The sequence below is a fragment of the Triticum dicoccoides genome, chromosome 2A (genome assembly GCF_002162155.2).
Source record: "Triticum dicoccoides isolate Atlit2015 ecotype Zavitan chromosome 2A, WEW_v2.0, whole genome shotgun sequence".
Classification (NCBI taxonomy): domain Eukaryota; kingdom Viridiplantae; phylum Streptophyta; class Magnoliopsida; order Poales; family Poaceae; genus Triticum; species Triticum dicoccoides.
The window spans coordinates 108,939,320-108,956,563 of NC_041382.1; the positions used below are offsets into that span (position 1 = coordinate 108,939,320).

At 46.4% G+C, this 17,244-nt stretch overlaps 2 protein-coding genes and 2 long non-coding RNA genes across 5 annotated transcripts; 1 reads left to right on the plus strand and 3 right to left on the minus strand.

Annotated features, from left to right (window-relative positions):
* The first annotated feature begins 255 nt into the window (after window positions 1-255).
* On the plus strand, window positions 256-2,338 carry LOC119353664 (H/ACA ribonucleoprotein complex subunit 4-like). The gene has a single exon (XM_037620315.1). The coding sequence runs from the start codon at window positions 272-274 to the stop codon at window positions 2,090-2,092; it is 1,821 nt and encodes a 606-aa protein (XP_037476212.1). The 5' UTR covers window positions 256-271; the 3' UTR covers window positions 2,093-2,338.
* A 2,270-nt stretch (window positions 2,339-4,608) lies between these two features.
* LOC119359112 lies at window positions 4,609-6,388 on the minus strand. 2 transcript variants are annotated; one of them, XR_005172379.1, is made up of 4 exons: window positions 6,224-6,388; window positions 5,535-5,662; window positions 4,985-5,139; window positions 4,609-4,738 (listed from the first exon to the last, which is right to left on the minus strand). It is a non-coding gene; the product is annotated as an uncharacterized LOC119359112 (long non-coding RNA). The 2 variants fall into 2 exon arrangements; XR_005172378.1 differs by having other exon boundaries at window positions 4,985-5,158.
* A 666-nt stretch (window positions 6,389-7,054) lies between these two features.
* On the minus strand, window positions 7,055-8,578 carry LOC119359113. Its single transcript, XR_005172380.1, has 5 exons — window positions 8,459-8,578; window positions 8,217-8,340; window positions 7,883-8,058; window positions 7,460-7,569; window positions 7,055-7,120 (listed from the first exon to the last, which is right to left on the minus strand). It is a non-coding gene; the product is annotated as an uncharacterized LOC119359113 (long non-coding RNA).
* Window positions 8,579-13,681: 5,103 nt separating this feature from the next.
* LOC119353665 (hydrophobic protein LTI6A) lies at window positions 13,682-14,703 on the minus strand. The gene is made up of 3 exons (XM_037620316.1): window positions 14,487-14,703; window positions 14,275-14,393; window positions 13,682-13,962 (listed from the first exon to the last, which is right to left on the minus strand). The coding sequence occupies exons 1-2, from the start codon at window positions 14,574-14,576 to the stop codon at window positions 14,310-14,312; spliced, it is 174 nt and encodes a 57-aa protein (XP_037476213.1). The 5' UTR covers window positions 14,577-14,703; the 3' UTR covers window positions 13,682-13,962; window positions 14,275-14,309.
* Between the last annotated feature and the right edge of the window lie 2,541 nt (window positions 14,704-17,244).

Sequence of the window (17,244 nt, forward strand, 5' to 3'; positions counted from 1 at the left end):
AATTTTTATAAACCCCATGTTTTCAAAACCACGGTAGGGACAAACTCAATTACTTCAGTCCGTGGTTTTTGTCCGGCCCATGCACATCCAGTGGTGGAACTGGGAGGCCCAACTCGAAGCCCATCGGTCCAGCCCACGCACGCACCACTTTCACCCGCTAAACCCTTCCTCCTTAAAACCCCTTTCTTCCTCTCCGTCGCCGCCACGGCGCCGCTTTCCGTCCCCGCAAAAACCCTAATCCCCCCTCCCCCCACCCACCCCACCCGCCGCCATGTCGTCCACGCCGCCGGCCGTCGCGTCCCCCGCCTCCGAGCACACCAAATCTAAGAAAAAGAAGAGCAAATCCAAGGACGCCTCCGCCGACCCCGCCGCCGATACCACATCGCTGGCGGACGCCGAGGCCAAGACTGATGGCTATATGATCAAGCCCCAGGCCCTGGTTCCGTCCCTCGACACCTCCACCTGGCCGCTCCTCCTCAAGAACTACGACCGCCTCAACGTCCGCACCGGCCACTACACCCCGCTCCCCTCCGGCCACTCGCCGCTCAAGCGCCCCCTCGCCGAGTACCTCCGCTACGGCGTCATCAACCTCGACAAGCCGTCCAACCCCTCCTCCCACGAGGTGGTGGCGTGGATCAAGCGCCTCCTCCGCGTCGAGAAGACCGGCCACAGCGGCACGCTCGACCCCAAGGTCACCGGCAACCTCATCGTCTGCGTCGACCGCGCCACACGCCTCGTCAAGTCGCAGCAGGGCGCAGGTAAGGAGTATGTGTGCATCGCCCGCTTCCACGCCGCCGTCCCAGACACGGCCCGGGTCGCTCGCGCGCTCGAGTCCCTTACCGGCGCCGTGTTCCAGCGCCCGCCGCTCATCTCGGCGGTCAAGCGCCAGCTCAGGGTGCGCACCATTTATGAGAGCAAGCTGCTGGAGCATGACGCCGAGCGCCACCTTGCTGTGTTCTGGATCTCCTGCGAGGCTGGAACCTATGTCCGGACGCTCTGCGTGCACCTTGGGCTGCTCCTGGGTGTCGGTGCGCATATGCAGGAGCTGCGCCGTGTCCGGTCAGGTATCCTCGGAGAGCAGGACAACATGGTCACCATGCACGATGTGATGGATGCCATGTGGGCGCTTGACAACCACAAGGATGAGTCTTACATAAGGCGTGTGGTGATGCCGCTTGAGGTAATTCTTACCAGTTACAAGAGGCTTGTTGTGAAGGACTCTGCTGTTAATGCTATCTGCTATGGTGCCAAGCTTATGATTCCTGGGTTGCTCCGGTTTGAGAATGACATTGATGTTGGAGAGGAGGTTGTTCTCATGACTACAAAGGGGGAGGCGATTGCCATTGGTATCGCTGAGATGCCCACTGCTGTTATGGCGACTTGTGACCATGGTGCTGTGGCGAAGATCAAGAGGGTGGTGATGGACAGGGACACATACCCAAGGAAGTGGGGGCTTGGTCCAGTGGCACTCAAGAAGAAGAAGATGATTGCTGAGGGCCTCCTTGATAAGCATGGGAAGCCAACTGAGAAGACCCCAGCTGAGTGGCTTCGGAATGTGGTGCTTCCTACTGGTGGTGATGCGATGATTGCTAGCCTTGCAGCTGCTCCTGAGCCCGAGAAGGTGAAGGTGGAAGAACAGGATGTGGTGCCAAGTGAGGAGGTCAAGGAGAAGAAGAAAAAGAGGAAGACTGATGAGGATGATGTAACTGCTTCTACACCTGCAAAGAAGATGAAGGTGGAGGAGGTCACTGAGGCAGTGGAAGGGGAGAAGAGTGAGAAGAAGAAGAAAAAAAAGAAAGACAAGGGAGAACCAGGATCAGCTGTTTCGGAGGCAGTGAAGGAGGAGAAGAGCAGTCTGTCTGATGAGGAGAAGGGTGCCAGCGAGAAGAAAAAGAAGAAGAAGAGCAAGGAAGACGGTGATGATGTCGCTCCAAAGAGCGTGGAAGTTGAGAAGAGCGAGAAGAAAAAGGACAAGAAGAAGAAGAGCAAGGAAGGCGGTGATGATGTCGCTACAGAGAGTGAAGTTGAGAAGAGCGAGAAGAAAAAGGAGAAGAAAAAGAAGAAGAAAGACGCAGAGGAGGCGACACAATAGGTAGAGCTTGTAGTTTACATCGGCTGGTTATGTTATATGGTTGCAATTGTGGGAAAGTTTGAACTACCTGTTTTATTTACCCTGCACACCCTCGCAACCATCTATGTAGGCCTAATGTACTATCGTTAGGTTACTGCCATTCAACCGAAGTGCTATGGTAATTAGAGAGATTTCCCATTAAATTTCTTGAACAATGAAGCTTGTTTTGCTCTATCTGTTATCAGTTGATGCAATTAATTTTGCTCCCGTCTCATTTTAGTAGTTTACTCTAGTGAAATTTTAGGCTTGCTAATCTCATCAATCTGCTGCTTGCTGATACTTAGCCGAGGTAGAGTTTACCAGTCCTAATATTTCCACCACACTGATGTGATACAGTGATAGCATGCTTTCCTATGTTGATATATACATGTTGCAGCCATCCAGAAACTGGTGATTGTTCTGTGCACCGAGTCTGCTATATACCTGTTCCAAAATAAGTGTCTCAACTTTGTACTAACTTTTGTACAAAGTTGTACTAAAGTTGAGACACTTATTTTGGGATGGAGGGAATATATGTTTATTATGGTAGGACTAGAAGATGTACGTATATTTGTTCCTGCCATGGTTTTTGAAATATTGATTTTCCTGTGTAGCACAAGTGGTATATCTGTGGTGCGTAACAGCGCAGTTCATCAGATTTTAGCATGTTGTTTGGTTGCAATTATGGGGGAGTTTGAACTACCTGTCTTGCTTGCTCTGTACCCATTGGAACCGTCTATTGTTTCTTAGTCCTAATGTAGTAGAGTATCTTTATTAGGTTACTGCCACTCAACTGAAATGAGGCATGCATTGCTGTATCTGTTTTCAGTTGATGAAGTGAAAATTGCTCTTATCTCACCTTAGTAGTCCGCTGTACTGAAATTTCTGGCTTGCCAATCTTCAATCTGCTATCTGTCTGCTGATAGTGTTAACCTTATATAAGTAGAAATAAGTCTAGTCTGAACATTTCCACCACGTTAATGTGCGAACTTCGTTTTCTGCGTTGCTGATACACAATCACCCAGGAGTCTCAGGCCTGTATTCCTGTGTCTGTTATATGTTAATTTCAAGTGAATTTTGTTCTCACCTCATGTCAGTTGTCTACAGTCTACTACCTGTCTACGGTTCTGATACTTCTGTTTTCTTTTTGGGCGATATATGATCTCTCTGCTGTTATTCTGGAGCCAAAGTGAAATTGCTTAGCCCACGGGGATGTGAGACCTTGCTTAGTCTTCTGTGTTTGAATACATGCTTACAATTTCCTATGTCTGCAGTGATAATCTGAAATTCTCGGAGTGGCATGTTGGATTGAATTTGCCAGTTTCATTTGTTTAGTAGCATGTATGTATTGTGCTCCTCTCGGCTTGGTCATACCAGCAGTTGTTTTGCTGTGGGCATAACAGCATACTATTCCCTCTGTCCCAAAATAAGTGTTTTTACTTTACTACAACGATGTACTAAAGCTAATACAAAGTTGAGACACTTATTTGGGACGAAGGGAGTACTTGATAAGATTTTGTTAGTTGAGGCCCGACCAGGCGTATTTTCCTTGGCATTGAGCTGGAGAACTAGATGTCATCTCCACTTCACCCATATGAATAAGCTATGTGACTTTGGCCTTAGTCCCAGCTGCTTTGGGTGGCAGCCGCAACGCTGTGGCTCGGCGATCTGGCATTGGTTCGGCTGAGGGCTCGTCAGTTCTAGGAGGAAAAAGTCTAAAATAAACCTTGAAATTATAGACAAAATCTAAATCAAATCCTGAACTTTGAATCCCGAAAATTGGCACACTGAACTTGTAATCCCGGTCTATTTTGGACCCTAGACCTGTTTGGCACGCTGGGAAGACTACGAACATAATTGGTTTGATGCCAACAATTGGCATTGCCGATATTTGGCAAGCCAACATTTGACAAAATCAAAATTTGCCAAATGTTGGCAACTTTTTGTGAGGTTGAGAAGAAAAGTTAGTAGCCAACCAATCACTAACCAACATTTGGCATTTGCCAAATATTGACATGCCAACTTTTGGCATCAAACCAATCATGCTCTACAATCCCGGCTGGGATTCCAGCTACTCTCACGGACTAGAATTTGGGCCGGCCCACTATAAAACAACAAGAATTCGTGAGGTTTAAAAAATGTTCACACGTTTCTACAATTGTTCAAAAGTTAAAAACGTTTCTATTTTCTATTTTTCGCACAAATTCAATTCGTTTTGTGTTTTCAAAAACTGTTTGGAATTTCGTGTTTGCACAAAATCAACTCTATTAGCATTTAAAAAAACTGTTTGCGATTTCAAAAAAATCATATTTATCAAAAAATGTTCAGAATTCCAACAGTTTTTCACATGCTATGAAAAATATTTCGTATTTGCAAAATTGTGTCACATTTTTAATACAGTTTTTGGAATTTCATAAATAATATATTTAAAAAATATTTCGGATTGTTGGGAGTGGACTCCACTGCGCCAGCCCACCAGACTAATTTAAATGGGCAAAAATGGATTTGATTGTGGTAACCAGTTAGAACACAAGGTAACAGTGTCTCGCGTGCTTGAGGCTGGTGCGGGGTAGGTTGGACCTAGCGAAGGACTGGATCCATCGGTGCGATTTATGCGGCCATATCTATCTGCAAGGGCGAACGGCGAGATGGTCATCGAAGAAGCATTAGAGCAACAAAAGTCCTCGTGAACCTTTGGTTCTGTGGAGGGCAGGTAAAAGTAAGATTTTGTTCCAAAATTATTTGATAACAAGTTAAGTTTGAATGTGAAATTTGAGATTACAACAGTACAAAAAATAACTATGAAATGCTGAGGATCATCTCCCTTCAGAAATGTCATCAATTAAGAATGCTAAAAAGATCATCACAAATTACCTGAAGACCTTATCTCTGCTGTAAAGAGATGATTGTAGGGGCACTTATACAAAGACAATGTCTTCTCCTCAAAGTGCACGGCCAACACGGAATTTGCTGCCTTCAGTCTGTCCTAATTTTGCCATGAACCCCATGTCTGATTATCCACAAGAGCTCTGACAAACAACGAATCAGCTGGACCATGAAACAGAAGGACAATAAATTTACGAGGAAGGTAATTTTCTGTTATTGGCAAAACATTTGATAATTGATTAAACCCAACACTAACCACTACTTTGTCGCGCATCTATTGCCAAAATCGCAGCTTCTCTTATAGATCATAAGTGTGTAAGTGTGTGTGTGTGTGTGTGTAAGTGTGTGCACGCGCATACGCGCGCATGTGTGCGCGTGCGTGCGTGCGTGTGCGTGCGCGTGCGTGTGTGTGGGTGTGTGTGTGTGTGATATCTCTAAATCGAATAAACCTCCAAGTATGCAATTCATGAGCACAAAACAAAAGTTATAGTTCAGTATCTCTAAAAAATGAAGCGGGAGGAGAGAAATCATGACTCACCTCACCCAACAACAAGGTGGAAACTGCAACCCAAGAAAAAGATGCCCTTCCCTCTCTCGGTGGAGAGCATGCATGCTTTCAGGAGGTGCCGACCTCAATCTCCTTCCTTCCTTCCTTGGAGGTGCTATCTAAGTACAAATTCTAGAAAAAAATACAAATCATCCAAAGGAGATTACTTTCCAGTAGTCAGGGGCCGCAAAATGCAGCCATGATAGATGACACACCTATTATACACATGCATTCACCTTTAAGAGTGACTAATCAGTAATCACTAAAAGGGAGTAGGAAATAAACAAAATACTTGTATTACTGTTAAGAGGTGAATAAAACATATCATTTTTTAGGCTTTTGCAACCAGTGGCAAGAAACAAATACATGTGCATCCTACTGCTGATTCCTCACAATAATAACCTACTTGATCAACACTGGTACAAAAATAAATATTATTTAAACGAACTAATCTTGAAAAATGGTAGTTGGATTAAGAAGCAATTAATTTGAAGAGACCAAGAATATTTGTGGAGATGGAAAAATGACTCCTCGTTGGCGTTCCAGCAAATAGGCTGTGAGCAACTCAGTCTGCTACGGAATAAAAGAAATTACGGAGCTAACCAATGTGCAAGATTGATTTCTATAAAACAGATTCACTTATATACAATGGCATATGAGTGGTGGCAGGGTTATCTCACCACGGAAAAGGATTCTGAATCCTATCTCGCCGCAGAGTCCACACACCACAGCTCGCTGCAAAGGCTATCTCAGCGCCTGCCTCGAAGACACGAAGCAGGGGCGCTTGGAGCGGCCGGCATGGAGTTGACGAGCACGTGCTTGGAGGCTTGTTCTCCTCTCCGGGATCAGTCCGGACAAGGAGTAGCGTGAACCTCAGAGGAAGATCCCATTGTTGGTCGGGCTCAGGGAGCTTTTCGAGGAGCGGAAGTAATGGAGCAGCAGCTATAATGATTGGTCCTCACCATCCACCACCTCTTCATCCGACTTTCTGGGTGGGCCGAGATCGTGGTACGATGGTGGCCGAGGTTGAACGCCGCGAAGCCTACTTTCCAACCACCATGTGGTCGCGCCCACCCGCCGCCGCTCACTGGTCTGCCGTGAACAACTGCCTTCCACACGTACAAGCCAGCAGCAGCCAGCCAGTCGCCGTCGAAACAGCCGCTCACCATGCGTGATTAGAATATGAACGGAAGAGACCTAGGAGTGGGCTAAAAGAAAAGGAAAATTACATCAGTGCAAAAAGAAAAATTACCTCGTTGCCTTTGCCATGGAGCAACAATGTGGCGTGTTGGTGCGATCGATATAATCCCACACAAAATCTTACTTGAAAACAACATCTCTGGTAAAATCTCCACATCATTGACCTCATCGGGTTTCAAGTATATCTTTCTCTCCTGGCATATACTATGTATTAAATTAAGATGAATGAGCATCAACCACTCTAGTCTCAAGTAAAAGAATGAAACATTACTTCTGAAAGAACTACAAAAGAATGGTGTGTAGGAGCTTACTTCAAAACAACATCTCTGGTATAATCTCCACTGAAATAGCCATCTATTGAGTTTCCTTGATGACCCCTAGCAAGAATCAGTGCAAGATTGTTGGCCACTAAAAAATTAGGTACGCAACATTCAAGTAGAGACCGAAAAGTATCAAAACACCTAGCAGAAGTCATGCAACCTTCAACCATGATAAAGGAACACCCTTTCACTAAGACCGCATTTAATGGACTAAAATTATTGATAATAGCTAGGTCTTACCATAAGCGATCTGCTGTCAAATATTTTGCACTCTTATGTTGTCAATTATCAAGATAAAACGTCTCTAGACAGTCATTTCTACAAAACCCACCAAATGACATTACAAAGAGCACCGCAAGTGATGCTCCAACGGGTAGCCAATGGATAAACCTACACCTGCCAGGGCACCTTGGGTGCTAGCTAGTCTTGCTTCAGAAAAGGTAATGGTTTCAAGAATCGAGTGAATGGATCGTCCAAGGCTGAGAGCATTTTCTTTGCTGCGGCATCTGAAAAAAAATGTGGGATAAGAAAATTCAATTAACAGCGTAAGAACTGTAAAAACACAACATCTCTCAGTTCTGCACAGATCAATGCTTTATATATCTAAGTGGTTCGTTATGTTTCTGACAAAATTTCAGATTCAACCAAAGCAAGTACAAGACATATAACTGCATTTGATCCAATTATCAAATTCACTCGTATTTTCTAAAATATGAAGACTTGCAAAAGTGTGAGCCGTTGAGGCAGCTGATAAATTATATGATTTGTTATATGATAAATTAAGTGAATTTTTGTATGAATCACCGTGATTCTACCTACCATTCTATTAGTAATGTGATTTCCTTTATCCGTTGAACTCACATCTCATGTAGACATTAGGGTCGAGGAACGTGAGAAACGAAATCCCAGAACAACAGTACAATCATGTGCCTTTTAATTCCTACAACAATTATCCGATTTGCATGAGAATAGTTTCTCCTCAGATCACACAACTCCTGCATAATAACAGAACCATATTTATCAATCTTCAAGTTGATGACCTGAAGCAAATTAGTGGTAGCAGTGTCAATGAGTTTTGATCAAGGAATATATGTCTATATACTTGAAGCAAACAAAACACAAATATATCCAGTTTAAGGAGTTTAGCTATCACCTCATTAATTTGACCTCAACTTCTTTGGTGCTATAGCACATGTTTTCGCCAACAAGTGTTGTGAGGTGAATGTATTGAGATCAAGTAGTTTTAGTGCCATGGATAACCGTTAATGGCCAACAATCTGGTGCAAAAACAACTCAATAAAATGTTTAGATCATACTTTTATATAGGAATTATTAAGAGGGCTATTACTATTTACTACCTATGTATTGTGGAAAAAAATGGTCAGATCATTTTACCTTTAAGGCTGCTGTAATCTGCTCTAATCTGCTATACACTCTGATAGTTTCGAATATAGTTCAGTAGGCATAAGCCCGCCGTAGTTCCCTGTCAAGAAAAAAAGTGTGTTGGCAATGGAATCTTATCAAAACTGTAAAGTAAAACACACACCACTGAAGAAATCAATCTTTAAGAAAGAAAAAATAGTACCTTAGTCAATACAACTATCACTGAAAAGTAGTTCCCAAGTATAAGTGATGGCCAGGCCTCATTTATTTACAACGGGCCATCATATTGACAAGTAGCGGAAAATATAAATCAAGTCGCTGCCGACTCTGTATGGAGAAAATATCAGATATATCCTACTCTTATGGATTTGGAGTATCCCATATTAAGTGTAAGCGCCGTTTGCTGAAGGACTATTTGCAGAACAGAAGATTTCAATACTATGGGAATATTACATTGCATAGCTGACCATCTAATTATTCGGAAATCTATAACTCTAGAAGCACGATAAATTCAAGAATATTAACACCATGCCAAATGCTGAAAACTTTTGTTGACCAATGACCACCAACATGTTTTCAGAAAATTGTGCCACAAGAAGTATATGCAAATACAATGGTAGTTTTTCAACTTGCTATGTGTATGGCACACAAGTTCATACCATTTTACTAAGCTAACAATGTTCACATAGTTCAGGCATCAAGACCGAATGGTAAAGTAACTGAAACAAAGACAAACTGAAAGGCTTCATAAAGTTCCGTTGTCAGTTTTGAACAGGAAATGATAGACAAAGAAGCTTGGAGCCTTTTGAGCTGACTAAAATTACTTAAATACTTTACCATAAGGTCCATAAGAACTTGAAATCAGGTAAATGTGGATTTTTTTTTTCAGATGGCAGATGTGAAATTTAGTGGGAAAGAGAGCACTTAATGATAAACCAAATCATGTACATGTGAGGCCAGGCACAACACTTTCTGTAACATATCCCCACTATCTAGATTATCATACTACAAGCATTTCACAAATTGTTAAACAAACATACAAAGGAACAGAGATATGCCCCCGCACACGGTACACTCCCCTTGAGAAAACTATAAAAGGGTCTTTCCGTCCTATGTGTTGACTCGCCTAAACTAATCAGCATTAGATGAGAATTAGATGGACTGCAGGTAATCAGGCTAATTGCTTCGGAATTCAACTATGCGACGTGTGGTTGGATCACACATACTGTACCTTGTGGATATGTCAAGCGAATCATCAACTGAACATACAACAAACAGAACAACACAATTCATCTACCCACCAAAGTGACAGACATTGATCACCGAGATTGAAAAATCATCAGAGATACACACTAAAAGGGACAACAAAAACAAGCACCAATTGGCATACATGTTTGACGCACCTCTGCCTTTGAACTGCATGTATGTGGCGCACACAACGCCCACCCGAAGTTTGGCGAAGTTCCTATAGACAGAGGGGAAGCAAAGAGTAAGCCCAATTTGAGCGATTTCAAGAGGAAATTCATCGTTTATTACTTTTTCTGATGGAGCGAGATTCAAAATAATAAAATCTTGCACTCACTGTGCCACGAGGTCGTGCGTGGACGCCATCCGCGGCGACCAACGCATCCACCTCCCGAAGCGCCGCGCCTGGAGCGTGCCCATGTAGGCGGCTGCATCGTAGCCCGCGTCCCCGCTGGCGTCGAGCGCGAGGGAGACGGCGAGCTCGCCCCCCGCCCTCCTCCGCCAGAGAGCGCTCGCCGACGGCGGAGGCAAGGAGCTGCTGGTCCTGGGCGGACTTGCCGGAGAGCAGGAGGAACGTGGTGGCGTCTGGGGCTCCGCCACTGCTGCTATGCTCGGCTGCGGGAGCGGGAGCGGCGACCCGACGCGCACATCGGTGGGGAGGCTGGCCAGCACCGGCGGCGGCTCTAATCGGTCCTCGGCGGCGGCTCGTATTGGAGTAGAGATGGGATCGAGAGGAGTCGGCAATGAAGGATGGGATCGATGGAGCGTTTTTTCTGTTGGGTGTGGGGTTTTTTTTGGCCTGCGTGGGGTGGGGTGGGGTGAGGACAAAAAAAAAACCGGACGAAAATGGTGGGACGAAAATGATAGGACGAAAATAAAACCCGGAACGCGGACTACCAACTGAGACATTAGGAGTAGAGATACCTGGCCAAACATCGGGCCGGGCTTCGGGCCGGGCCTAGCCAAGCCCGAGCCAAAAAACCTAGGCCCGAGCCCGGCCCGGCCATCGGGCCTAGTTTTTGGGCCCAAGCCCGGCCCGAACATGCAAAAGCCCGCCGGGCCTCGGGCCTCGGGCTAGGCCCCTTCAAAAAACTACAAAAATGTCGGGCCCGGGCCCGGCCCGGCTAGGCCACCGGGCTCAAAATCTAGGCCCAAGCCCGGCCCGGGAGCAGCGTCGGGCCGGGCCGGGTCGGGCTTTTTCGGGCCGGGCCGACCGGGCCGGGCTGCCCATGGCCAGGTCTACCTGGTAGCCACTACACCAGACGACTATGACTGGCATAGTCAGAGGCCCGAAATATTTAATCACAAACTAAAGCGCCGAACTTTGTAAACATTTTTTAGGGGCAAACAATTATTGAAAACATATTTATTTGTGAAATCTTTGAACATTTTATAACGTGCGAGGACTTTTTGATAATTTCAAATATTTTTAAAAACCAACAACTTTGAAAAAGCGAACACATTTATAAACATTTTTTGAAACCTGAAAAAAAAATTAAAGTGCAAACACTTTTCGAAACATAATTTTTTTCTGCAACATGAACAAAATTTTAAAGTGTGGGCACGTTTTGCTACATAAACATTTTCTGAAACCTGAAAATATTTGTGACATCTAAAAAATATCACAAGTTTTAAAAAATGTATGGGCCAATCCAAATGTTTATACAATGTATAATAATTTTTTTGTGGTTCAAAAAAATGTTTTATACATTAAAAAATGTAACATTTCAAGAATGATCACGAGTTCCAAAAATGTGTTTGTGACATTTTTTAAAGAATGTTTTTACAATGTAAAAAAATGTTTGTGTGATGTAAAAAAATGTGTCAAAACCTTAACAGAATGTATGTGGCATGCCCTTGAGAAAAGTGTATGCAAATTTAAGAATGCTGAACCACATAAAAGAGTGTTGTGTAGTTTTATAAAATGTTTATCATCATAAAGAAAATGTAAGACATGTAGTTGAAAAAAATATTACCATGTGTCCAAAAAGTTTTGAAAACATGTAATTTATAAATGTACATAATATATTTGAAAATATCAAAATTTTATCCAAAAATATTTAATGTGTGCGTTAAAAATGTACATTGGGTACTGAGAAAAATTAGACATGTGTAAAAGTGAAAAAAAATGAAAATGAAAAAGGAAGAAACTAAGGAAAAAACCAGATTAGTGCGCGCGCGCGAGCAACTGCGCTACTTGGCTGGCCCAATTCAGCAAATCCCGGCTATGTTCTGTCAAGGTTTAAAATAGATCGGGATTAGAGAGTTTGGTGTGCTGATTTCAGGGATTGAGAGTTCGGGGTTTGATTTAGCTTTCGCCTACAAATTGAAGGTTTGTTGTGGACTTTTTCCGTTCTAGGAGGTTGCGGTTGGATCTGTCTCTCCGGCGTTGGTGGACTGGTTGTGCCTGCCGGGGGCTTCGGTTGGCGGCTAGGGTGCTGTGGGAATGATGGTTTGCGTGGGTTTGGCACAACGGCTCGTTCCGGTGGGTTCGGGAAGGGGTGGCGGCCCTTCCATCTCGGCCTGGCATCTGCGTCGACGTGTAGGGGCGGGGTGGCAGCCCCCTTCGTGATCCCCGTGCTAAGCGTGTCGGGCTTCGATGGTTCCTGTGGCGGCATAGCGGTGGTGGGTTGACAGATCTGGCAGGCGGGTGGGCTTGCCGGATCTGGCCCGTCGGTGTTGCCCCACGACGAGGTAAGGTTCATGGTGGCTCTCTGGCGCGGTGGCTTCTTAGGAGGTGTGCAGGCTAGCAGTTCGGTGATGGGCGGTGCTCTAGGCAAAAGGTTGACGGGCTCTTGCCAGCCGACGGTGTTGGCGTAGGTGGACGTCATTTCACCTCCTTGGAGACGCCGCCGTGGAGTCCATCCCCTACACACCCTCGGACCCAATTCCTCGGGTGAAAGCCTAAGGCCCGATCAGGTCGGGCAACAACGTCGGCATTGTCTTTTTCCTTTTTGGGGCTTCATCTTGAAGTCACATGGATCCCGTTGTGCTCCCCATGGCATAGACGTTCAAGGCATTGCGGTCGGCAGGTGCTCGATCGGCAGTGTGGTGGTGTGGCTTTTAGTTTGGCGTGGGCTGGCATGGGTTCCGGTGTTTGCGGCGACGAAGACGTCATAGATGGTGAAGTCGGAGTCGTTGGCTCATGAAGGTGTGAAGAACGACCTCGACTCGTGTTTCTTCTTTGGGACGTTGTTGCATCTTCGTGTGGGCGATCAGGTCGGCCTATGTGGGCTTTTATGATGGTTTGAGCCGGATTTTTCGTTAAATTAACTTGGCAACTATCTTCTTTCTTAATGAATCGAGGTCCTTGGGAGGACTTTGAAAAAAAAGGGTTAGACAACAGATCAGTCTGGCGTGTGCCGCTCGTACACGAGTCATAAATATATTTTCGCGTGTGTTTCGCTGCCACGCGTACCACCCATTTTTCTTTCGCTCGTGGGGAGCTGTCAGGCGGGCCTTGTGCGAGGACGCGCCACTCGTGAGTCGTGACTCTGGCACCTGTCATCGTTGCCTCTTGGAAACGGTATCGGAAGAAAATGAAATACGTGGCGATAAAAATGAGGGTCTTTGACTTGTGGAAAAAAGAAGTAGAGAGAGATCGCGCTGCAGCCAGTCCCACTGCGAAACGTGACGGACGCTCACTGTCATCACCGGTTCTCCGTCCGTGATTTCCTCCGGTCCTCCGTCACATCCGTTTGAACGAACTTGAGGGCCAATTCTTTTCGGCGACTCTCCTAGAATCGTCCCTCTTCCCAGCTTCTTCCAGAATCATCATTTCATATTTTTTACAATCCTATCTAATTAAGGTTTAATTATCTAGGATTGTAAAAAACATATGAAGTGGTGATTATGGGAAGCTGAGGAAGGGGGCGATTGTGATAGAATCGCCTAAAAGCCCAGACTTATCCAACGCCACAGCACGGGGAGCTCGCCAACCAACAAAACCAATCGGATGGAACGAGAATTGCGCGAGGAACGCTCGGGAACAACGGAAAACTTCTCCACCAATCAATTGATTGATTAATTAATTAATTAATCAAAGTTCAAAGTACATGGACGACGAAAATGCGCGGAGGAACAACTGGATGGATGGATGCACTACACTGGGGAGGGTGACAGGAGAGGAGGCTAATCATCAAGCACGGACAACACACACAGATGTACAACAGCATGAACACACACATGTAGGCAGGCAGCACCATGAACTGTAGCTCGCATCTCAGACAAACGGCTTGTGCCAGACACAGAACAAGTTCGCCATGGATCACCTGGCACAAACAACAACCAGAGCATCAGTTCAGGAGTTCCTCGAGTTTTCTGAACCAAAAAAGATGGTTCCTCTGCTTTTGGAAGAACAAGCTGCAGGGCGCTTCTCTTTTGGATTTGCAAAATTCATTTTCTTGCAAGATGTATGTTTTCGTGTCAATGGTTTATTTTTTGGCAGGGAAATCCTTTCATACGGTGGACTATATTATCTCCATTTTTTTCTGACAGTAAAATTTCTGTTTGGCAAATTCCCCAGCAGGCAACAACTTGTACTACTAAAAAAATACACCAACAGGAAACATTCGTATGCATACCTAGCGGCAGAGGCAGAGGAGCCCCTCCTGCAGTCCTACTTGGTGATGACCCAGACGGCGTAGATGATGCCGGGGAGGTAGCCGAAGAAGGTGAGCAGCAAGCAGATCCAGAACTCGATCTGCAAAACCACGTTCAGCAGCACGAGAAACCAGTTAGTGATGAGATGAGAGCCTGCTGATAGGACGGGACAGAGTCAAGTCCGGTTACTCACCCCGCAGGCGAACTTGAAGAAGACGCCGAGCGGCGGCAGGATGATGGCGAGGATGATGTCGATGCAGTTGGCCGTCCCCTCGTCCGCCATCTTTCTTCTTCCTCCTTCTCTCTCTCGAAGCGTCCAACGGAAAGCCAAGGGAGATGGATGATGTGAACAAGGAGGGCGAGACAGGTAGGTGGAGTGGAGTGATGCGGTGGTGTGATGCCCAGACGAGCCCGAGTTTATAAAGACGGCGAGGCAACGGGGCGAGGGCGAGGGCGACGGTTGGCGAGGTTACGTTACGTGCCCGGCTCGTGCGGCGGTGATGATGCTCCCATCCCACGAGCCGAGCCAGCCAGGGGGGGTTGGGTTGGATCATGTGGGAAGAATCGGGTGCTACGGCGGTGCCCTCGTGCGGTCGCGCGCCCGCTTCGCTGTTGGTTCGGCTCCAACGGCCGGCGCCGACCCGCGTGGCTCCGTGCCCGCTTTCCCTGCATGGACGCGCCTTCCAACTTAACGTTGAAGGTTATCTGGACTCCCTCCGCGTACTACTTCTATCTCAGCCAAATTTGACTGATTGTTCAAGAAGCGACGTCGCCATGCACTTCCAAGAGATCGAAGTGGGAAACAAGGGGCGACAATGGTAAACAACCCACCACCCTGTCCGCCTTTGAAACGGAACGAAGTTGGCATGACAGCAACGTCTACCGGACACACACGCGAAAAGCCCTCATCATGCCCACAGATCAGGCATCCGGGGTGGGTATACCGGCAAGATCTCTTTTGCGCTGACGGGACATTATTACTTCTTAGTGTTATTATGTGATATATACAGCTGTTTGAGCGACAATTAATATGGGACCGAGAGAGTAGCTAGAATGTCCATGGCCTCTTGCTCTAGGAATGGTCCGGACTCTGGAGCTCCATCAACCATACTACAAGAGATTGCGTGATTGAAGAGCCGCCGGGCTGCTAAAATTGGAGACCACTTTCTTGTTATAACGAATCATGACAACTGAGCTGACCTAAACTCGCATTATGGCCAGAGGCCCAGAGCTATGCGCGCGATCGGGACAACCGAGGGGCTGTTTATTCCGTGGCATGTTCTCGTGGATCTAGAGGACGGTTGGACGGGACGGCTAACCTGGAATGAGGACTCAAAGTAAATCGCATACCTGGAAGATCGGTTTATTGATGCCTCTTACATGTTCTCTAACTCAAAAGTCTTTGATGCCCGCGTGCCTGGAAGAAAGGAATGGTGTTGCTTTTAGCAGTAGTATCAGTTGACATTTATGTGATGTTTACAGGAGTAGGTGGCTAGTTCAGCTTCGGTAGGGCATTAGCCAATATGCTAGAACCACCAGCAGCCCAGCACCCCGGTTCACCCAGACCAGAACACACCACTACAGAAAACAAGCTACATACTGTGGCATTCAGACCAGGACATACGCCGTACTGCATGCTGCATCAAATCAACACGATATGTAGAGGTCGTGGCACAACTGATGAGCGTCTGTCTTGCCAGACGATTTCAAAGGCAGAAATCACAGATTTGAAGGCAGAAATCAAATCACAAACTGACCTGTTCAGGAAAAAATTTCACTCTGCTGACCCTTTGGTGTGGCGCCCGACATCTGGGCGCCGCACCCTACTGTGCAGTGCCTTCCCCTTAGGCGTCGCACATCCTGCCAGCTGACAGCCCTGGTCCAGTTGCGGCCCCACACGCACCTGTGCAGCGCCTAAGAGCTAGGCGCCACACTTTGACGTGCAGCGCCTAGCCCTTGGGCGCTGCACAGTGACTTAAGCGCGGCCGCCCCAGCCCGACCAGGCAGTTCTTCATCTCTCCGCTCTCTGTACAGAGAGCAGCGGCGGCGGCGGCGGCGCCCCCATCTAATCCCCCCACATCCCTCTCAGATCTGAAGATTTGATCCGTGGATTCGATCCCCAATCCATCCTACTAGGTAAACTCTTCCCTTCTCTTTCTTTTGGTCCGTAAATTTTTTGCCATTCTAGAGATTTGTCCATGATTTGATGGAACCCTTGATTTGTTTGGTTTGCTCGATTTAGGATGTGTATTCATATTGGTAGTACCGTAGTGTTATTTATTAGTTCACAATATATGATTCTTGTTGTTGAAACCCTAGATTGTTTAGTTTTTTTAGATATATATGAGATGCCTATTTTTGTTTAGTTTATTTGAGATGAAGATGAACTTTTATATGTTTATTGTTTGAAATTGTAAGGATGGTTTGGCTTCTGGACGATGTCTACGACGTGCAACACCGGGCCTACATGATGCGCGAGAAGGATAAGGTAATAATGAGTAATCTAAATATTTTGCAAATTTGCCTTTAGTTGAAATTTACATGCCCTAAGATTTGTCATTACTTGTTTTTTGCAGAAGCTTGAACCTCTGAAGATTCGGTATCACGGGGTCTCTGGTCCTGCCATGCCTTACGATGAGCGGTACACACCGTACATCAAGCAGGCATGACTACTCCCGTGGATTCTGTTGGTCAGCCGGTCCACGCCGAATCTGAACGCTCCACTGGTGTCCGCTCTACCGCCACCACCACGGCCTATACCACCACCACCACCACGGACTCTACCAGCAGCACGGCCAAGACCACCACCACGACCTCTACCACCACCACGGCCAAGACCTTCACCACGACCAACACCATCACCACGACCTCTACCACCAGCACGACCAAGACCATCACCACGGCCAAGACCTTCACCACGACCAAGACCACCACCACGACCTCTACCACCA